Source organism: Opisthocomus hoazin, chromosome 4, assembly GCF_030867145.1.
Source record: "Opisthocomus hoazin isolate bOpiHoa1 chromosome 4, bOpiHoa1.hap1, whole genome shotgun sequence".
In the NCBI taxonomy this organism is placed as follows: Eukaryota; Metazoa; Chordata; class Aves; order Opisthocomiformes; family Opisthocomidae; genus Opisthocomus; species Opisthocomus hoazin.
Window position 1 is genome coordinate 91,607,833 of NC_134417.1, and position 23,193 is coordinate 91,631,025.

At 43.0% G+C, this 23,193-nt stretch overlaps 1 protein-coding gene across 3 annotated transcripts in view; it reads right to left on the minus strand.

Moving 5' to 3' along the window:
• LOC104326247 (uncharacterized) overlaps positions 1-23,193 on the minus strand; it is a 38,846-nt gene that overhangs the window by 7,959 nt on the left and 7,694 nt on the right. For all 3 annotated transcript variants that reach the window (XM_075419925.1, XM_075419923.1, XM_075419924.1), the window contains exons 2-8: positions 22,497-22,628; positions 14,851-14,974; positions 14,446-14,612; positions 9,536-9,637; positions 7,167-8,973; positions 2,988-3,122; positions 2,681-2,861 (exon numbers count right to left, since the gene is read on the minus strand). In XM_075419925.1, coding sequence (XP_075276040.1) covers positions 2,681-2,861; positions 2,988-3,122; positions 7,167-8,973; positions 9,536-9,637; positions 14,446-14,591 — 2,371 coding nt within the window. In that variant the 5' untranslated portion in view covers positions 14,592-14,612; positions 14,851-14,974; positions 22,497-22,628. The remainder of the gene's footprint in view (positions 1-2,680; positions 2,862-2,987; positions 3,123-7,166; positions 8,974-9,535; positions 9,638-14,445; positions 14,613-14,850; positions 14,975-22,496; positions 22,629-23,193) is intronic.

A 23,193-nucleotide genomic window follows, 5' to 3' on the forward strand; every position in this document is an offset into this window, starting at 1 on the left:
CAAAGACTAACCGTAATTTTTCTAACAAGTACAATATCTGGATGGTTGAAAGAATGCTTCCATATACTTTTACTGTAAAGCATTATCAAAAACATGGTTTGTGGGAATTTTTTGAATTTTATATCTGTAAGCTGAGGACTACCTGCTTCCTGGGGTATGCCTGGGGCTCATGTCACGTGACACAATTTTAGGAGTAATTTTAGAAGTTGGTTTTCATACAGGACTGTTACTTTTAAGGATATGACATCATGTTTGACACCTAACGCGTGAAACCAAAACATTTTGACTCTCTTCACAGTTTATCTTTCCCTTCTTACAAGGAAGTTATCCCAGACACACTGCTGGAAGCCAAAAGAACCACACGCTGTCAGCTTCACAGCAGCAACAGGAAATAGGGGAATACAGGGCATTGCTGAGCAAGGATCCAAAAGAGGATGAGGGTGCGGCAGGGGAAGGGCATTCCTCTTTGGAAATTGTTTTCTGAGACACCGGTATTTTCTGAAGAAGAATAACGTGACCCTTACCTCCAAACCCCAAATTCCTGTATGTATCACCTGTATGGTCGTTATACCGAAGAGCAAGTTATCACTTACACTATGATATTAGACGGGAATGCAATTTGTCCTGGTTTTGTATTACTCCGGAGAAGTACGTGTCACTGCTACAAATGACTCTGGCTTTACTTCAACAGAAGCTGGGAATCGCAAAATGTAATTTCTGGTGATTTTGTGATGTAGCCAAGACAGACATAACTGATTAACACGGCACCAACACTTTTTTTTGTTTTTTTGCTTTATAAGCTGAAGAGAGAAGAAAGACTGTGCCACCTGGACACTTACCAGTCTATGAGGCCAGATGGGATTCACCCATGAGTGCTGAGGGAACTGGCAGAGCAGCTGGCCAAGCCACTCTCCATCACCTGTCAGCACTCCTGGCTAACAGGTGAGGTCCCAGGTGACTGGAGGATCACCAGTGTAACACCCACCTACAAGAAGCCCAGAAGGAAGATCCAGGGAACTGCAGGCCTGTCAGTCTGACCTCGGTGCCGGGGAAGATTATGGAGCAACTCATCCTGAGTGTGCTCACTGGGCATGTGAAGGACAACCAGGGGATCAGGCCCAGCCAGCATGGGTTCATGAAAGGCAAGTCCTGCTTGACCAACCTGATCTCTTTCTATGACCAGGTGACCTGCCTAGTGGATGAGGGAAAGGCTGTGGACGTCATCTACCTGGACTTTAGTAAGGCCTTTGACACTGTTCCCCACAGTATCCTCACGGAGAAACTAGCTGCCCATGGTTTGGATGGGTGTACTCTTCGCTGGATAAAGAACTGGCTGAATGGCCGAGGGCAGAGAGTGGTAGAAAATGGAACTGAATCCAGCTGGCGGCCGGTCACGAGTGGTGTTACCAAGGGCTCAGTTTTGGGTCCGGTCTTCTTTAACATCTTTATCAATGACCTGGATGAGGGGATTGAGTGCTCCCTCAGTCAGCTGGCAGATGATACCAAGCTGGGCGGGAGTGTCAATCTGCTCAAGGGTAGGAAGGCTCTGCAGAGGGATCTGGATGGACTGCATCGACGGGCCGAGGCCAACTGTATGAGGTTCAACAAGGCCAAATGCCGCGTCCTGCACTTGGGTCACAACAACCCCATGCAACGCTACAGGCTTGGGGAAGAGTGGCTGGAAAGCTGCCCAGTGGAAAAGGACCTGGGGGTGTTGGTCAACAGGCAGCTGAACATGAGCCAGCAGTGTGCCCAGGTGGCCAAGAAGGCCAATGGCATCCCGGCTTTTCTCGGGAATAGTGTGGCCAGCAGGAGTAGGGAACGGATCGTGCCCCTGTACTCAGCACTGGTGAGGCCACACCTCAAGTACTTTGTTCAGTTTTTGGCCCCTCACTACAAGAAGGACATGGAGGGGCTGGAGCATGTCCAGTGAAGGGCAACAAGGCTGGGGAAGGGGCTGGAGAACAAGTCTGATGAAGGAGCTGGGGCTATTTAGTCTGGAGAAGAGGAGGCTGAATGGGGACCTTCTTGCTCTCTACAACTACCTGCAAGGAGGGTGTAGTGAGGCGGGTGTTGATCTCTTCTCCCAAGTAACCAGTGATAGGACGAGAGGAAACGCCTCAAGTTGCGTCAGGGGAGGTTGAGATTGGATATTAGGAAACACTTCTTTACTGAAAGAGTGGTCAGTCATTGGAACAGGCTGCCCAGGGAGGTGGTGGAGTCCCCATCCCTGGAGGTGTTCAAAAACTGTGTAGATGTGGCACTTCAGGATATGGTGTAGTAGACATGGCGGTGTTGGGGTGACAGTTGGACTTGATGATCTTAGAGGTCTTTTCCAACCTATGACTCTGATTCCATGACTAGCAGTACTGTTTAAAAAAATAAATTCAACTTGTTTAAAAACAAGTACATTTTTACTGTTAGGACAACTACTTATGGTTATATCATATCACTGAACATCTTTTATCATTCTCCTTTAGTCAAGAAGAAAATGTTTCAAAGCGTTTGAACTAGTAGCAAAAGAAAAGAAAAAAGACAAAGTCTTTTTAAAAGTGACAGATTTAGAATTACAAACTTATTTTGCTGAAGTCACAATAATTGCTGCATATTTCAAATGGCATATTCTCAGAATTAAAACTGTGGAAAAGCTTTTAAAACTACAGGAATGGAAAGCAGTTACCTTTCTCGTTATTGTAACGTGGTGCTCCTGGTCTCTGCGGATTGACAGCATTAATAATCTCATCCTTACGCCTCGCCTGTGTCACGTGAATGGCTTCCATATGGTGTTCCAGTGTAGTGGATATGTTACCATGTACAGGGGTACCACGAAGCCTTTCCATTTTTCCTATTAATGTGAGCACCTGCCAGATACATTGAAAACACCAAAATCACTAAGTATTTATAAGTCTCCATTAAGCAAACAAACATAAAGCCAAAAAGAAACGCAGGAGTTACAGCTCACTAGGCAGTATTTCAAGAAAGCTTACCCTGGCTTGTTCTCGCAACTGGTCGACAATCAAACGATCAACTCGTGATGGGTTAGCGGGAAGTCGGGACACAGGAGTGTTATTTGAGCTAGATACACGCTTTCCTGGAAAGTTTCTTGCAAGGTCAGCCTCAGTCTGCAGGAGAAACAAATAGCTATTATAAACTTTTGAAATTAGTACAATATTACAATCCGTATCTTTGGGGCTGTTTAGGATTTTCAAATGCATTAGAAGTGTGCTTCCTACCTTTACTTCTAACTGCATTTACAGAAAAACATTACCAAATATCTGTCTAGATGTACAACCAGCTGCTGTAAGAATAAGTATACTTCTCTACCTCGGCTCTAGAGGGAACTGTGCAGAGATCTGGACAGACTGGATCAATGGGCCAAGGCCAACTGTATGAGGTTCAACAAGGCCAAATGCCGGGTCCTGCACTTGGGTCACAACAACTCCATGCAACACCACAGGCTTCGGGAGGAGTGGCTGGAAAGCTGCCCAGTGGAAAAGAACCTTGGGGTGCTGGTCGACAGGCAGCTGAACATGAGCCAGCAGTGTGCCCAGGTGGCCAAGAAGGCCAATGGCATCCTGGCTTGTCTCGGGAATGGTGTGGCCAGCAGGAGTAGGGAGGGGATTGTGCCCCTGGACTCAGCACTGGTGAGGCCACACCTTGAGTACTTTGTTCAGTTTTGAGCCCCTCACTACAAGAAGGATGTTGAGGGGCTGGAGCGTGTCCAGAGAAGGGCAACAAGGCTAGGGAAGGGTCTGGAGAACAAGTCTGATGAGGAGCTGCTGAAGGAACTGGGGTTGTTCAGTCTGGAGAAGAGGAGGCTGAGGGGAGACCTTATTGCTCTCTACAACTACTTGAAAGAAGGCTGTAGTGAGGTGGGTGTTAGTCTCTTCTCCAAATAACTACCAGTAGGACAAGAGGCAATGGCCTCAAGTTGCATCAGGGGAGGTTTAGATTGGATATTAGGAAACATTTCTTTACTGAAAGAGTGGTCAGGCATTGGACCAGGCTTCCCAGGGCAGTGGTGGAGTCACCATCCCTAGAGGTGTTCAAAAACCATGTAGATGTGGCCCTTCGGGACATCGTCTAGTAGACATAGTGGTGTTGGGTTGATGGTTGGATTTGATAATCTCAGAGGTCTTTTCCAACCTTAATGATTCTATGACTGTACCTTAGCATACAATGCTCAGTAGCAACATTTAGAACCAAAGCTGTACAACTTTATTTTAACCCATCTTGGACACAGACCTAGGCAAAGAAGTTCTTGTACAGCATTCTAGGTATTTAAACAGTGCATCTCACACTCTGTCTCTCCAATGTCACAAACTGTGATCACTAACAAAAGAAACAGGTGATCACACCGGCGTAAATTGTATCTGAAGGGCATGAGGATTAAGCCAGATTTAACATAAACTGGTGTCAGCTCTGAAAAGTCATCAGCACAGCTGCCAAACTCCCCATTGAGAAAGGAACTGGCCAAACCACTATACACTGCAGGCAGTGACTAAACATCACCAAACCTGTTTTGGGATTATATCTTCTTATACTTGGAGTATAAAAGACACAACTAGCAACTGATTCTCTCGCTTGTTCCCTCTTCAGCATATAATGGACTTTGGAGGGAAAGATTAGGTAGCACACTGCAGTTGAAGGCAAGGTTATGTCCACATTCATACCGAAAATATGTGCTGAAGTCCTGTTATTTTTGCTTAACTGCCACATCCATATTTAGTCTCTGTCCTCACCTAACATGAATTACAAGAGCTGACTGACTCCACTTGCACTCATCTCAAAAGACTGAAAGACATTCAGAAAAAAAAGGATGGAGAACAGGTCATGAATTCACACAATGACACCAGGTATTTAAGAAGGCACTCACCTACACATACATTTAATATTGCAGGCAATTGCAAACAGACAATAGGCAGAACTTTTTAAAATGCAAGATCCCTGGAAAAGTGAGATTGATAAAAGGAAACAGGCAAGCTCACTGTCACCGTGAACTGGAAGGCAGCTTCAGTGAACAGGTTTCTGAGAGCTGAAAGGGCTGACTGATTAGACAAGCTAGAATTAAACACAAGTCCCACTGGGGAGAGTTTCTGTCTAGGCTCTTAAGAAATTAATGTAGGGCGAGAATATCAAAAAGGTGAGAATGTCAAGAGAAAGTCCCTTCCTACATATATAAGCACAGTTGAACTCTATATACTTTAGTAAGCTAAGCAACAGTTTGGGTGTTGCCAAGGACAGTGCCTTGGGGTAGTTCTGGCTGGCAGGACTGTAACACCAGTTTCTGAGAGTTTTAACCCCTGCCAGCTAGCACTCTCCCAAACCGTACCCACAAATAGGGATTAGTGCAGTCCCGGCACCTTCCTGTCAGGCAGTCGGGATGCAGTCATCCTCTTTTGAAGGATAAGTGGTTTAGTTGTAGGAATGGGAGCCATGCTATGGCAACCAGCTTGTGGGACACAGAACAGTTTAGACTCGTAAATAAAGCTATCTGCAGGTGTAGTCTGTACCTACAAAAATCAAGGACTGAGAAAGCCCAAGTAGATCACCAGGATAAAACTGGATCACTCAGAACAGACCAGATCATTTTTAATGATTAAATCCCTTTGATTATTAACAACATCACGAAATGAGGATAAGCAACTCTTATTTAATGATGAAAACACAAAATCTTATATTATGAGATAAAAAATATGATTCAGTCTTCCCAAATGGCTTAATTGACCCAAATCCTGCATGAGCAGGTTTGGAACAGCCTTCTTCGCCACAACAGAAAGCAGAGAAGTTTCTGAAAACACTGTTGTGTCAGACACACTGGAGCAAGAATCCTCACCACCCTTTCTCACTTGCAGAGAATTCCTAGAACACTGGATGGGCAGAAAGGAGTTTTATTTGCAGGCATCGGTGAGCAAACAATATAGCCAGTTCTATTCGCACTTCCAAAAGCCTATTAGCAAGGTCTCACGGTTGATGCTGGAAAGAAAAAGGTGCTCTCCAGAGATCCAGTTTGGTCAGATACCTGTCTCTGTATCCAATGACGAGGGTCTTCACACCACAGAAGCAGCAGACTCTGACACTGCGCAATTAGGACCATGGATTATCGACAACCTAATTTCCATGACCTGGCATGGAGTTCAGAGACTTGACTCTTGGGAAAGCCTCTCCCGCTCCTTTTGAGCACAGAGCCTTCACTCCCAAGTGCAATACATTTATCCACAGTGTGATCCCTCCCTCACAACAGTTCTTATCAAGAGAGTCTGAGGCAGGAAAGTGACTGTAACAAGAAGAGTATAAACTGAACCGCCCTTTGGGAGAAGTCACATCCACTCAAAACACTGTATGTTTTCTCTACAGCTGTGTACAGGGTGCCCAGGATTCTCCTCTTGCTTTTCTTTCTACTAAACCAAAGATTTAGTAAAACAAGAAACAAAAAGAAAATGAGAAAGACACCACTATATCACTCACAGTAAAGAAAACCCCAACAAAACCAAAAAACATCACAAAAGGTTGTCTCCTTAAATGACTGTGCAGAGAAAACAAGAGCCTGGGTTTATAACACTTGAGTTAAAGATTTAGCTGGAGAGGAAGAGTATGGGACAAGAAAAGAGATCCATCTAACCAAACTGTGCAATATAAACATTTAGAGCATTAAGGTGCATAAAATGCCAGTACTTTAAGAACCACCTGTGGCAGCAAGGGCCCTGCTATATCATTGTATATGGCTGGTGGCTCTAGAGTCATAACAAAGGCCTACTGAATTAATAACAACTAGCTAATGACCTTTTATTGACAATAACAATGAAAACCATCCAAGCTAACGATAACTCAGTGCTTTGGCCAGTGACATTGCCGTTACATTTGTTGTAGCAAATGTTGTAGGTTAACAGAGAGAAATGCTGCGTTAGCAGCCCTGTCTAAGGGGAAAGAGACTTGGAAACTGAAGCTTCAAGCCACACACGATTTAAAACCAGCCATGCCAAACAACACAAGCATTACGCTCAAAGCAGATGCTGTAGGTGGTGTTCTAGGTATTTAAAACTAACGACGTGACAAGAGAATTCTCGCCTCCTCAAAAGGAGTGACAGCCCAGAGTATCTACTCTCCACAAACTGTTTCATGCGATCCCCAGCTTTGATAGGAAGTTATTGTCAGTTGTGGTTTACCTTCTTTCGCTCTTTCTCCAAAGCTCTCCACTGCTCGTAACACTCCTCCAGTCGGATGTGCAGCTCATTAGCAGGTCCACTGCGATTTCTTGGAGGTCGGTACTTGTTAAACGGTGTTGGAAAGGCAAAGTATGGTGCAGCTATTTCCCCACAAAACAGATCGTTGATGAAGGGATTCAAGTGGTTAAAGTCATCACAATGAAAAAGATCAACAAGTTCTGGGAACGGAAATGGTGATGGAGGAAAACTGAAATTATTTGCTGATGAAAACAGACGGTGATTAAATGGAGGAAAGCTAGGATTTTGCTTAAAATCAGACATTAACGGGAAAGAAGGAAGAAAAGAAGGGTTGATGAAATCTGACATGTTACCACCATTCTGTTCGTGCTTTTTTCTGAACATATTGAACTGCTGACGGTTTGGTGCTGAATACCCCAAATGAGGAATCCAATTCCTTCTGCCTATTCTATCATCTGTATTATTATTTTCTTGGATCTGCTTTTTTGGAAGTCTGTGGTATTTTTCAGGCTCTTCACTTACAGCTTTCTGCTGTGTTACCCAGTCAGATGAAAAATTAGTGGGGAATTTACAGTATTGCCCCTTCTTATTAGTCAATGAATCATGCTGTGATGGTCCAATGGGTTTCATTTGCTTCTGATTTTCCGAGATGAAATTAGAAACTCCCAAATTATTAGAAAAACCGTTTGGTATTCGTAACATTCCATCTTTCCTCGAAGGGAGGACAGGTAAGATCTGTGAGTAGTAAGAGGACTGTGTTACAGACTGATGGGTGGGAGAACCACCAGACACGGTCGAAACGCCTGAAGATGACTGCGGACTTGTTACCGCTTGCTTTCCACAAGTGACATCCGAAGCAGCTGTCAGACTCGCAATTTTCCCCTCCAGCCACGTACGACCATGGTACGATGAGTAATTCCCATTTTGCATAACATTTTTTACAGATAAACCATATTCAGATACCTTACGAGAGCATTCTTTAGGACTAATATGGATCTTAGAACCACTGTTATTAAAAGCATCCCCCAAAGTAAAGCTATGATGACCATTTTGCGCATGGGTTTCCTGTGGTTTTCTGTTTGCCTCTCCAGAAAAATTATTTTCTTTAGGGAGTTGATTGAAAAAATACAGCGATGGATGAACAGATGACTGCAATTTATGAGCAGCTGTGAAGTTATCATATCTTTTAGAAAGCAAGTGGTTGTCCTGGGACACTTTATCCCAAGAGTCATCAACAGGCTGATTGGAAAGATCAGGAGAATACTTAGTTTGTTCTTGAGCATCATTTTTCAGAGCTTTGCCTCTTGCTCTTTCAGTTTTCCAACATTCTTTCTGAATGCTAGTGCCTTCTTTCATTCTGTTCTGAGAAGAAAAAGGGCTCCAGTTGGAACCGATTTTTTCATAGTCTCCATTCAACCTCATGTGGTCGTAATTGCACAAATGCTGATTATAGTCTACATTTTGAAATGAAAACCCCTCCTGGTGAATTGTATTATTATTTTGCAAAGAGGAATTTTCAGGGTGACTGTTCTTCAGAATATTATCAGGCTGAGTGCAAGTACCAGATGGAGAAAGCCACGACTCAATGAGATGAAGATCTTCCAAACCTCTGTGTAACATCTCCACATCACAAGGCTTTTGCAAGTGTTCCTGATAGTAGTTCTGGGTGTCCATCAGGCTTGAAAAATCCTTATTTTCAACAGAGTGCTTAGACGAGAGCCCTGAGAATTCACCACTGCTTCCAAGATCAGGTGCCCACATAGATGGAAACAATCTTGAAAGAGAATTCCTGTAACAAAGTTAAGCAAACCTCCTGTAATGATTTAACACATTTCTTACATTAAAACAGCTCACATTTCAGGGTTATTACCCTCCACACACGTTTTCCCCGTTGCATTCTTGACTAACCATACACAGCCCTCCTCCAAAATATAAGGGGGGGAATAAATAGTCCCACTGCAGGTGAGTAAATGCTACGTGAAATCTACCAACACAGTTCTCTAATGTTTGTAATATGTGTATTCAGAACTGCAGAGTTTATTTGGATTTATCAAATATTTTAGATTCAGCTGTATTCAGTCAACTCCCCACTGGCTACAATGAGATTTCCCCCCTCAAATGCTGCAGGCTGATGGAAGACTTTAGAAAATATGCATTCCTAACAGCTTGTTGCTGGTTTTTTTTTTTTTACTGGTAATTGAAGCAAAGAAAAAAACAATTCTACATTTCAAATGGATTTACAAGACCTTCATTACTCAACTCTGAAATAATTCAAAATGTGTATCATACCTGTGTGACAGAAGGACTAAAAACTAATATGCAACATATAAGAACTTTCAGAACAAACTTACCAATCTGTAACTGGTTCTGGCTTGCTTGGCTCCTCTAAAATGCTTGACACTAGCCCAAACACATCAGGGCCATTGCCAGAATAAGAAAGATTTATTGGTGCCCTGAAAGAAAAAAAAGAAAAAAAAAAAAAAAAAAAGAAGCCTAATTAAATAAAAGTCTTTTTCTCCTAAACAAAAACATACAAAAGGAAAAGTAAAGCATTAAGCCTTTAATTTCTTATAGCAGCATCTGCTCAGTGTTCTAAATTTAACGTATTCTCAGCACCCACGTATAGAAATCTCTTCCTGCATTCGTGAATTCTAGAGCCTAAATGAAGTGGAACAATTTTCCTAACTTCTTGCTTCAACAGAGACTTCTCAAACTGTTATGCGAAGAGAGAGGATCAGCAAAAGATTCTCCTCTCTTTTCAATAAACACAACTATTTTACAGACTTGTCTTCAAATCTTGACTATCTCCTTTAGAGGGTAAATATGATCAATTTTTTAAAAATCTGGAGGATTCTAATCTATCTACTTCCATAATTCAAGAACTATTATTTTAATCTCAAAAAAAATAAGTTATGCTTAAGTTATACTTAAGTTTAAGGACTTTTTAATCTGCTTTTAGAAAGCAGTTGGTCAAAACTTTATTAAATATTTCTCATAAATACCAAAGGTGTTCAACCATCACTTGTGTTTTGGGCACAAACTGAGGCACAGGAAGTTCCGTCTGAACATGAGGAGGAACTTCTTCCCTCTGAGGGTGACGGAGCACTGGAACAGGCTGCCCAGGGAGGTTGTGGAGTCTCCTTCTCTGGAGATATTCAAGACCCGCCTGGACAAGATCCTGTGCAGCCTGCTGTAGGTGACCCTGCTTCGGCAGGGGGGTTGGACTAGATGACCCACAGAGGTCCCTTCCAACCCCTACTATTCTGTGATTCTGTGATCACTACTGTTACACAAGCCCAACTTTTATCTTTTAAGTCAGGTGCAAAATGAGATCTTTACCAAGCTGTCTAATGATACCTAACTATTCCTGAAAAATTCATCAAAACATACCACTGACAATCTCCTTCCCTCTAACATGCATTGTTTTGCTTCAATGAATGTCACTCATCATCCTATTCTCATTCAGCCGATTTGTTTCAGTGTCCCTGAAGATCTCTCAAGTCTTCCCTGGTGTCAGCTTATCCAAACAGCTACATCGGCAGCTGATGCTGCCACATAATTACTCATGCTGATTAACAAAGACTATAAAACGTGGAATAAACTATTAAGACTATCACCTTGTTAATCTCTTGCCACAGTGAAAATTAACCACTTTTGTCTTACTAGATTTTAAGACCTCACCACAGTTTGACTTCTAAGTACCTCTGTTATTTACTACATTATCATTCAGCTTCCTCCATGAGGGATCTGGTCTATGTGATTTTGTTTGGGATATACATAAGTGCAAAGATTCTTGAAAATGTTTTATGAATGTAGGGCTGTAACATACTTGATAACTGGATCTCTTCTGTGTCTTTGTCAGATGGTAATTATTTTTTTTTTAAAGGAGGCCCGTTTAATTCCAATTTTTGCAACCAACTAGAGATCAGAGATGAAAGCTTGCATCTACATGACAATTTTCAGCAGGGGAGAGATCACAGTCAGTTTACAATGTGGTATGGAAATCAAAAATAAAATTACTGGCCATCATTGAACTGCAGACAGGGCAGCAGGAAGCTGGGTGAACTACAAAGAAAAAGAAATCCTAGGAAAGAAGTGGTACAGGACAGCAGCAAGTCTAAAGTTGCCCACACAAATTTTACAGACTAGATGGAGGTGAGATGAAGTGTTTAGCTATTCCTTCTGGTACACACACCAGAAGCACAACAGTGCAGACTGAGACAGGACAACCTGAATCCTTGAGAAATTCTGTTTCTTAATGCAGTCACTTGCTCAAAAGAGGGACTAGAACCCCTCGCCCCTTGTGTCTCAAGCCAGTACTGCTCACTACCAGCAATCTGAAAATCCTTGGTAATGTAACGTGTCAGGAAGTCTCTTGTATGGTAAAATCCTGATCTAATCTGAAAGGAAGATGAATCCCATGAAACACGACACACACAGAGAAAAGAAGTCCACCACATTCATGTCTACTGGTGTCCAAATAAAGTATCTGCTATCAACAACAGGACAACCAAAGTTAAAAATAAAAATCCCAGCATAACAGGCTTTCAGTTTTCTCAAGTTCAGGGTAGGCAGCTATTATTCTTTCTGGTTTGGTACCAGAAAACACTTAGCTGTAAAATCCCTTGATTCTGCAGCATCAAGGAATCAACTTTATACCTCCCAGTGCTAGAAGACAACTTACTGCCTACCAAGGCAGAGCAAGATGAAAAGAATCCATGAAAATAAACAGCACACAGAAAATGCAAAACCATATCCAAGGCCAAATGCTGGGTCCTGCACTTGGGTCACAACAACCCCATGCAACGCTACAGGCTTCGGGAGGAGTGGCTGGAAAGCTGCCCAGTGGAAAAGGACCTGGGGGTGTTGGTCGACAGCTGGCTGAAGAGGAGCCAGCAGTGTGCCCAGGTGGCCAAGAAGGCCAATGGCATCCTGGCTTGTCTCGGGAATAGTGTGGCCAGCAGCAGTAGGGAGGGGATCGTGCCCCTGTACTCGGCACTTGTGAGGCCTCACCTCGAGTACTTTGTTCAGTTTTGGGCCCCTCACTACAAGAAGGACGTGGAAGGGCTGGAGCATGTCCAGTGAGCATGTCCAGTGAAGGGCAACGAGGCTGGGGAAGGGTCTGGAGAACAAGTCTGATGAGGAGAGGCTGAGGGAATTGGAATTGTTCAGTCTGGAGAAGGGGAGGCTGAGGGTAAATCTTAGTGCTCTCTACAACTACCTGAAAGGAGGTTGCAGTGAGGTGGGTGTTGGCCTCTTCTCCCAGGTAGCTAGCGATAGGACAAGAGGAAACGGCCTCATGTTGCATCAGGAGAGGTTTAGGTTGGATATTAGGAAACATTTCTTTACTGAAAGAGTGGTCAGGCATTGGAACAGGCTGCCCAGGGAAGTGGTGGAGTCCCCATCCCTGGAGGTGTTCAAAAACCGTGTAGATGTGGCACTTCAGGATATGGTTTAGTAGGAATGGTGGTGTTGGGGTGACGGTTGGACTTGATGATCTTAGAGGTCTTTTCCAACCTTAATGATTCTATGATATGAAATCTCCAATGATGGATTAGCTGCTCTCATGGAGCAGCTTAGAGGAACTGAAGTGATACAGGCGTACTGCACCTAATGCAGTTAGGCACCAAGTACCCTAAAATACTATGAGGAAAAAAAAAATATCTTTTTTAACTTCAAGGTCTAGTGCATATCTGCAGTCTCAGAATAGGTGTACACGTGGATTATCATTAACAGACAAATACCATCTAGTTGTTTAATTCTCTGAATCACTTTAAAAAAAGCTACCTGGCATTGGCTGCCTTGCAATAACCTAAAGGCTGCTTTTAAGAAGAGACTGTGTATTTTATTTGGTGGATTGCCACTCAGAGGTTAAACTCAGCACTTACAGCTAATACTAAAGCTATATGATCTTTCATTTAAAAAAAAATATAAAAAATAAACACCTCTGTGACATTTCCCAGGGAAGACCAACAAATAAAATAAAAAGATAATGGTATTTAGCTGCTTTGCAATGCCTGTAGCTTCCTTAGCTGTTACCTTTCAGCATCTTGTTATCAGTGAACTACCATTTCTCCCCACCTCAAACTTCCTCTTTCTTATTAGGCAAGCGATAAAAAAATGCAGTGAGATTGATATTAGAAATGCTAACAGCATCATTACCACCGGTATCAAAAGCTGATGTGTCAGTCTGTACCAATCAACCCCCTCAAAACAGCAGTATGACGTTGCCAGCACTTGGCATTAAGGTGGAAAGACAAGAGTGGGAAGCCTAACATGAAATCATTGTTTAAGCATTTCTATGGCTGGAATAGAACCGTTACAATTTCAATTGCTGTACAGGAACTATAAAAATTACTACTATGAAGGAGAGAACCAATTATTTCAGTGGGTATCCGCTAGCTTCTAGACTGTTCATCGCAATCCTCATATCATTCGTGATTGTCCAGAAATCATTCCTCTGCAGAGCTGATTTATCAAAACCGAAGAGGAGTTTTATTTACTCTCCACTGACATGGAAGCCTTCAAACCACTGTCCAGCCTCACTGCCCTTCTCTGTACCTTTAATAATTTTTTTACTGCATCATTAAGACGGGATGATCAGAAGCGCCTGCAAGAGTCAAGACTTGGGCAGAGTGGATTTCTCCAGGGGGATAAAAATGCTTTGTGATTCAAGCAACAAAGATCCTTTGTCTTCATTCAGCATCCAAAATTACTTATTTTTTTTTTTTAATACAAAATCAAACTTCAGTGCATTCTATTAAGGGCACAATACGACAGTAGGCTGGCATATTTTCAAGAGCAGCTGTAGGCACATTCACGCTTTCAGCGGCAGAGGCGCACCGCTTACACTCGGCCTGCATCTAACGCTCTCTGCATTGCTCATGTTTCAGCAAATACTCTACATTATCAAGCAGGATCATTATGATCTCGGTACTGAGGGATGGGAGGCACGGAAGGAGAGTGGGTTTTTCCTTAAGGAGTTTTCAATTATGTACGGCAGTTTCCCATTTCATTCCCTGAATGTAGTATTCTTTCCAAGTTTTGAAGTGTTTTTACATGTAAACACACATATCTATACATACAGACTCCCTACCTTTTTTCACAACCTCTATAATAACTATTACACGAAGAAAATTTATTGAGTTCCTTGTTATCCCATAAACTCTTCCTAGAAAGATCCAGAATCCCATTTCTTCTGCTCCATAACAATTACAGTGTTCCAGACCACCACCATGAGATTTACCAAGCATGCTCATACCATTTCTTTGTGCAGTCTTCAAAAGACGTTTTTGAATGAATATCCTCTCCACTTCCTGACCAGTCACTATACAGACGGGAAGATTCCAGCGGAAGCGGCGTACTAGTAATTGCTCCTAATAATGGGGAAAATAACTGAGTGTCCATTTTTTGTTTCTTGCTATTTACCTATTTGAAAAGAGAAGGAAATATTATTAACATGAGATATTTATGTAAATGAGCAGTAAAGGCAACAAAGTAAACCTTTCCTTTTACATCTTGGGCCAAATAATGTTTCAGGAAAATGAAACATAGCTATGACAAAAGGAAACATTCTAAAAGTTGTTCCCTCCCCTTCCTTAAAGTAGCACAAATCTGGCTCATTTATGCATCTTCTGAAAATAAGTAAATAATAAAAATTACTTACTATACAATAATAGGAATTCTCTACAGATTTCACATTGTAGATGTTTGCATGTCGAGTTCACAAACTCAGAATCTTCTAGCCTGTATGACTGGAAACGCACACGTCACAGGCACACACATCCCCTCTGAGAAAATAAAGCGAAAAACAGTTACCCCCGCTACATCCTGGAAAACACAGATATTCCAAAGAGCCCACAGTAACCAGGGAGGGACATTCGTATGCTTCACATAGCAAAACGGGGATAAGAAAAGTAACCTCTCTTCAAGTACTTGTCCAGAAAATACTATTATAGTTAAATGACTGAATTAATTACCATTGATTACCATTCAAAGAATAAACAACAGGAGACCTAAGTACCATGGGGAACTCTACCTAAAAAAGTATCTCAACTAGCAATTGCCACGACAGAACCTGTGATTGACAAAAATTTAAGCAGAGTATCAGAAACCCACGTTGACTTGGACAGGACCTCTGGAGGGTCATTTAGCCTGACTCCCTGCTCTCAGCAGACCCAGTTCGACCAAGCTGCTCAGAAACTTGCCCAGATGAGTTTTGAGATCCCATCACTTCCTCTGGGCAAACTCTTCTAATATCTAACTGGTTTTAAAAATAAAAGGTATTGAAAATAGTCTGGACTGCCTTCTCTATGATCTCCCGCAAGGCAGCTGCACACCCCTGTAAGATCTTCCCTTTCTCTTCTCCAGGCTGATCAGACCTCTCCTCGGACATCCCGTTTGCCAGCCCACAACCATTCTGGAAGCCTCCACAGGACTCACTCCAGTACCCTTCTTGTACTGGGGAGCCCCAGACTGGACACAGTATCCAGTTGTGGTCTTACAAGGGCAGAACAGAGGGGATCACACCAGCACCCGCCCCACTGGCTATGCTTTTGCGAAGACAGCCCAGCACAGGGGTGGCCTTCTCTGCTGCAAGGCCATGATGATGATCAACGTCCAACTTGACCACCAGGACCCCCGGTCCTTGTTAATAAACTTTTGCAAGTTTTGACTCTAGTAGTAAAGCCTCAAGCTTTCTTGAAAAAACAAAAATCGACACCTTTTATGACAGAGGACTGAACTAGCTGCCCTTTAATCCTCGTAAGTGAAGAGAGCCAGTCAACATGGAGTACTTCTGCTCTGAAAATAACATTTGGGAGACCTATCAAAGAAAAAAAAAAAAACAACAAACCAACAAAAAACCACTAACAAGAAAAATGCAACCTCCCCCCCAAACCCTGAGATGTATCAGTAGCTGCAAGAGGCCGTGGGATCGGATGCAGACTGGAGCCAACTGCAGCATCCAGCCCTGGACTTTACACCTTGCTGAGGAGGCCGGTAGCTAACAAAATTGTCCCAAGGAAAACGTTTAGCAGTGTCTGTTCCCACCCAATTCGAGAAGCATTTCTTGGTGAACTGAGGTTCTTATAAGCACAAAGAAAAACAGCACCACATCTGTTTAAAAGAATCTAATGAGGGGATTTCCTATTTCAAGACAAATTTCATGGAAGATGAGTTTTTGGCAATAGTCAGTAGGACAAGTCAAAAATTCCTTTTTTTCCGGTAGGGTGGGGGGGAAGGAGTGAATTGCTTCTTTACAAATACATTTTATCTTCAGCCCCCAAAGAGCACACTGAGTTGCCACCATGCTGCTTGTTAATACATGGACAGCAATGCGTGGGAGAACACAGAAAAAAATTACAGATTAAATGAGTAGAAGTTCCAATACATTTACACGTAACTAATATGACTTCCGAGGCCAAGAGACAAACTGGAGGTTGGTGGACAATCCACAGCTTCACTTAGATGTGTTAGCCACAGAGGTTTTCACCAAAAGCAACAAGTTAAAATCAGGTGATGACGTGCATGTCACTCCTCCAGCAAAGTCCTTCTAAGTAGGTTCGTCATTCTTTCCAGGGCACTAGGAGTTAACGAAGAGGAATTTGCAGAGCAGCTGCTGGCAGATGCCCTCTGTGTACAACCTGGCAGCACCAGGAGTTCTGAATGTGCTGCAGAAAAAAGTATAGTTAGCTTAATCTAAGACCCTTACATTTAGAAGCTATGCTGAACTCTGGATACCTGTCTGCTGAGGATGGACAGCAAGACCCTTTTTAGGACTGTGAGGATAAAATAAACTTCCATCTCATTGTAAATACAGCTAGAATAGGTACAAAAGAAAATCAGATTCTAACTTTTTAACGAGCTACAAAAAAAGCTCTTTCATCAGGATGATCAAACTAGCCTCGGATCAAACAAACTATTTGCTAAATCCTTTTAGAATAACTGCAGAAATATCTCAGCCATGTACTTATTAAATTCCTGAAAAGGCTAAAAAAAACACTGAAAAGAGTCTGGCCTCATCCTCCTGACACCCACCCTGCAGATATTTAGAGGCATTTCTAAGGTCCCCTCTCAGCCTTCTCTTCTCCAGGCTGAACCAGCCCAGCTCCCTCAGCCTTTCCTCACAGGGGAGATGTTCCAGTCCCCTCCTCATCCTCGTAGCCCTGCGCTGGACACTCTCCAGTAGCTCCTCATCTTTTATGAACTGGGGAGCCCAGAACTGGACACAGTACTCCAGATGGGGCCTCACTAGGGCAGATCAGAGGGGGAGGAGAACCTCCCTCGATCTGCTGGCTACACTCCTCTGAATGCACCCCAGGAGACCATTGGCCTTCTGGGCAGCCAGGGCACAGTGCTGGCTCATGGTCACCCTGTCATCCCCCAGCACTCCCAGTCCCTCTCCGCAGAGCTGCTCTCCAGCAGCTCAGCCCCAGCCTGTACTGGTGCCTGGGGTTGCTCCTCCCCAGGTGCAGGACCCTGCACTTGCCCTTGTTGAGCTCCATCAGGTTCCTCTGCGTCCAACTATCCAGCTTGTCCAGGTCTCGCTGAATGGCAGCACAGTCTGCTGGTGTATCCACCGCTCCTCCCAGTTTTGTGTCATCAGCAAACTTGCTGAGGGTACACTCTTAACTCTTCATCCAGGTCACTGATGAGTAAGCTGCAAAAGACTGGGCCAAGGACTGACACCTGAGGGACACCACTAGTTACCGGCCTCCAAATAGACTCAGCGCCGCTGATGACAACCCTCTGAGTTCTGCCATTCAGCCAGTTCTCAATCCACCTCACTGACCACTCATCCAGCCCACACTTCCTGAGCTTCCCTAGGAGGTTGTTATGGGAGACAGTGTCGAAAGCCTCGCTGAAGTCAAGGTAGACAACATCCACTGCTCTCTCCTCATCTACCCAGCCAGTCATGTCATCATAAAAAACTATCAGATTGGTCAAGCATAATTTCCAAATTGCTTCTGTGATAAAAATTGCATTGTCACCAGGGGCCATATTTATATGGCCAAAATTGCCAACGCTGCGCGGCTGCTGCTTGCTATTGGAGGAATACCTCCAAAGCCCTGGACAAGCCAAGAGCAAACAGCGGGTTTGAAACTAAATTTACACCATATCAATACCTACCTTATGCATTCAGTCTGTCTAGAGCCACTCCGTAAGTTTTTTATAAAAAGTTATTTATATCTAAATAAACTAAAAGAGGAAAACTTCAGTATTGATCATTTCACTTTTCCATGCCCCGTCCTTTTAAAAGAGAAAATACTAAGTTAATTTCATTTTTTTCTCTCCCCTTCTTTTCTCTGAAGTAGAACAGTAAAATTGTGCTTACTACAGATCTTTGGCTGGAATTTTGTTTAGTGAAAGCTGTCACAGACTCGGAAAATCTCCCTTCCTGGGTCTTGTCTGAAAAGGTAGTAAAGAAATATCACCTGGCCAAGTGTGCTCCTACCACAAGCAGGACAGAACAATCCTTTAACATTGTAGGGCAAATTAATTTTTTGAATTAAAAAAAAATAGTTTACACTGAGTGCTTATCCATTGCAATAAACTAGTCTTACACATCCAAATGAATCCCTATTAAATAACAGAAATGGAGGTACTATCACCCTGCGGAGGCTAGACACATAGCCTGTAACACTCCATACGTACACACCATCAGTATCTACTCCAGGAAATAGAGACAAGAAAAACTTCCCGGCTCAGAGACTAAACAGCATGACAGTGGTGGTGTGACACAGGTGAACTCTTCCCCTGCAGAAAAGGAGGAGGGTGGTCCCCCAACTATCTGTTACAAATGACTCCTGAACCACACAGAAGTATCAGTTAGGGAACCAGCAGCTGGCCAAGGTCAAAACTTTAGTAACAAATTAGCAGTACCAACAAGCACCTGCCAATGCTTGGGCCTCGGTCTTATCTAGTCTACAGGGAAGCAACACAACACAGACATAAATCACGCTCTTTGGCTAGAGCATAAAATACTTTTGCATAGATTAAAAATAGGATCTAATGGATTTATCTTTTATTTTCAGAGCCATTAGTCACTGTTAATGTGCGTTGTGCAGGACAATGTGCCTAAAGGCCTGTAGAGGAGGTACTTCACGTACCCTAGATACAGCCTCCTCACTCAGCTCTTCCAAAACACTGGAGACTGTCATTCTACCTAGTTAAACAAAATCTCAAAATAACCGAGACACTCTTATCTGTGCTTTACATAGGAACTACCAACAAGTTACAGTAAAAAAGAAAAAGGGATCAAGCAGTGTGTTGTGCCCTACAGCTTGCTTTAGTTTCAAAATTTCGGCTCTGCAAAGCAAGGACTGCCTGCAGAGGCACAGATGTGCTTCGCTCAGAATTTCAACCTTAAAAATCAGTGAATGAAATGCTGTCTCCAGAAGAAAAAAATTCAAATGACAACTCCTGCAGTCTTCAGCAGGGCTCTAACTTCATTCTTTCCACCCTGCAAATTATGGGAAAGCCACCACTCTCACTAAATTACTTCTCAAAACAACAACAAAAACCTTACCATATCTAAGACCTAGACACGTTATCTCAACGGTTTGGGTTTTATTTCTTTCAAAGCATAACAAGACACAGCTTCTGTTCTTTCCTGTAAAATGGAAACGTGCAAGTACTAAACTCTCTCCCTGCATACAAAACTGAACACGCTTTTTTCCACAGTATCTAACGCTGTTATTAAGTCACATCTTATCCTCAAACGCACACAGAGGGCATTTAACTTCTGCAAGAAGCTCATCGCAACTGAGGAGAAAGCAAACTGAAGCATTTACCAAAAACATTCACTATTTCCAAAAGTGTCGTGCATGTTCTCTGGACTTAGAAGCTCTTTCAAAGTTTCTTCTGAGGAAAAATGAATCATAGAATCACAGGTTGGAAAAGACCTCTAAGATCATCAACTCCAACCATTTATGGATGAGTAGAACTTCATCCGCATAATGCTAACATCTCAACTATATTTATGAAACTAAATAGTGTCAAAGCTATTAGGCACTGATATTGTTATGGTATCTGTGGCAGGAGTCTTGTGCTCCACTACACACCGAGTCACTTTTTGCTGCCTTGCTCTCCTTCGTGTTTCTGCTTCGCGCACGTTGCTTGCTACAGATTTGCTCTCCCTACACACAGGGTTTCACTGCTCCAGCAGCAAGGGCAAAGACCTTGAGGAAGGCTGTTGCTCCCTCACTCCTCTCCCTGCTATCTTCCCACTCCCAAACGAGTGCCAAGCTAGCACAGGCGCCAGGTGTGCGGAGGCAAAAGAAATCTGTAGAGCTTGGTAAAGGACAGGATAATCAGTAAGTTGTATTGGGAACAGAGGATCCTGCACGGCAGTGACCTCGGAGCAGCTGAGGTGGGAAGGGACCTGTGGAGTCAAGGCCCCTGCTCAGAGCAGGGAGCTCAGCACCTTGTGTAGCCAGGTCCCGAGCGCTGCCAAGGACAAACAGGACAGAAGATGCACAGAAGCGCTGGTGTGCCCCACACTGTGCCTTCGGACACAGATACGAGACAGATTTTTCACAGAGAGAGGTTTCTGCCTCACCGCTCGAGACGGGCAGCTAGGAGACTGGGATCTATCATCTCCTGAAAATCCTCTGTCCCGAGATATCACAGCACTGTGAATATAGCAGAAGACTCCAATATTATACCCCATTATTGGAAATGTTTTGTTTCGTGTGCTGTCCAGCTAAGTACTGTTTCCAACAGTTCAAGACTGTAACTGTCTACTCTGAGATGGTAATAGCTGCTGACAGAGCAGCGAAGGCCCCTCCAGCAGACTGGAAGGAGCTTCTAGTGATTTTCAGAGACCACGACATTACACCACCTGTACGGAACGCTATATGTATCTGGGATACCTTACTGAATTACAGCATCAGAGGACACAGACTGAAAAAATTCAACTGTCTGGAGCTGAGAACAGTCTATGGCTTATATCAGACTAAAATTCTCTGAAAGGACATACAATAAGTAAAAAAAAAAAAGTAATCGGAGCTAAATATTTGCTTCATCATATAATTACAAGAAATTACTTTTATTGACATATACATAAAGCCCCACCCGACAGAAAGCTCTTGATTTTCCAAAAAGCATTTGAGCTAAATTAGGAAAAAGCCTTTTTACAGTCATTTATCCTAAAACTGCAGAATTCACTGCTACGGAGCATTGCTCACAGATGCTTTTTATAAACATCTATCATATCTTACTTGTAATGACAGTAAATGACAGCACTGCACAGTATCATTACTTCTACATTGTGTGTATTCTTCTATGGTTTCTTGGCAGGATAAATATTTCCTGTTTATTTCCTGTTTTTCTTGTCAAGATAAAACAAACAAAAGAAAAAGCATTGGTTTGCTTTTTTTTTTTTATTTATTTAAGACTTCTAATAACTCCTACCTACAGCCATCTTAATCTATACCACACTGAAACTGGTTAACCCATTCAGGACGCACTGCTAGTAATTTGCTGAAACTAGTGGGTTAAAAAAAAAAAAATCAGAATTCCATAAACTGCCTTCTTGGGTTACCTAGGAAACTAAAAAAAAAAAACAGGTGATAAGGATACTTAAAAAACTACAACCAGGGGAGAAAATAGGTCAGTTATTCAGATATCTCTTAATATCGGGAACAAAACCATAAAAATGGCAGATTACTGGAGAATTCCTTCTAAATCCCAATTTTGCATCATCGAAAAGGTTTGTTGCAGCAGCAAAGGGAAATGTTCCTTTCCAGCAGAGAGTCAAGAAACTTCTGAGAACAAGGAATCAAGCCTGTCAGACCTCTCTTAAGACAGTTGGATCAAAATCATATAAAAAAATCAACACTTAAGGCAGGGAAGGGAGAACAAAAACATTTATGAGATGTTTGTTCAATATATAGTCTGTAGCCAAATTACCTCTAAGAACTCTCATGTGCTACTGGGCCATCTCTTTGATTTGTTTTAAACATTAGCATCTAAATACATTGATTTCACATAATCAAAGATTTTTTTTTCACCCATGGTAGCTTCCAGCAGTTGTTCTTCAGAAGACTTGGTGGCAAGTCTCACAAATGTGCTTGAGAAGAGGCAATCAAAGACAGACTCAGTGAGGAACTGCTGACTTCCAGGAACAGAGGATTACTCTCCTGTACCAACACAAATAGTGAACGCTGCTCCATCTGTAATGCAGCATTCCCTTCAGGCGCTGGGGCTTTTGTTGTTATGTGTTTATTCAATATGTTCAGTTAGAAAAACCAACATATTATATAAGTATTTATTTTTGTTTACCTAAGTAAATTCACTTCTGGGACTCACCTGTAACACGTAATGACCAGGGGCGGCACTTTGTTTGACCATGTCCTTGTTATTGGTATACAAGTTCTCTTCTCTGAAGTGTGCAGCATTGCCGTGCAAGCAGAAATTTAGATTCTTAAGGACAGTCTTTGCCTATTTAAAAGCAATCAAAAAGAAAAAAAAAGGTAATAATTACCAGGTCTGTCAAAGCTGTACTTATTATGCATGAAACTCATTTCTAGCTGCCCCTCACTGGTCCTCCCATCATCTTTCCCCATCAAACCACCCGCAGCTCCTCCAGGTCCACCTATGTCTTACACGTTTGCAGAACGGTGACGACATTCCTTTATTGCTGTGAGATCCCACACGACAGAACAGCTCAGCAGATACCACAGCTGCTGACTGCAGGTCACACGCAGTCCCAGCATGGGTCAGCCAGCTGCGCCGTGCTGACCTAGGAACCCGCGGGCAGAGGCACGCTGCCAGGCAAGACTCCAGCCTTCAGCTTTATCTTGTCACACAGACAGGTACATCACACAGGACCATCTCTCTGTATCTCATATCATACAGAGACCTGCGTCCAGCTCTGGAGCCCTCAGCACAGGACAGACATGGAGCGGTTGGAGCAGGGCCAGAGGAGGCCCCAACAACGATTCGAGGGGGAACCCCTCTGCTGTGAGGAAAGGCTGGGAGAGCTGGGGCTGTTCAGCCTGGAGAA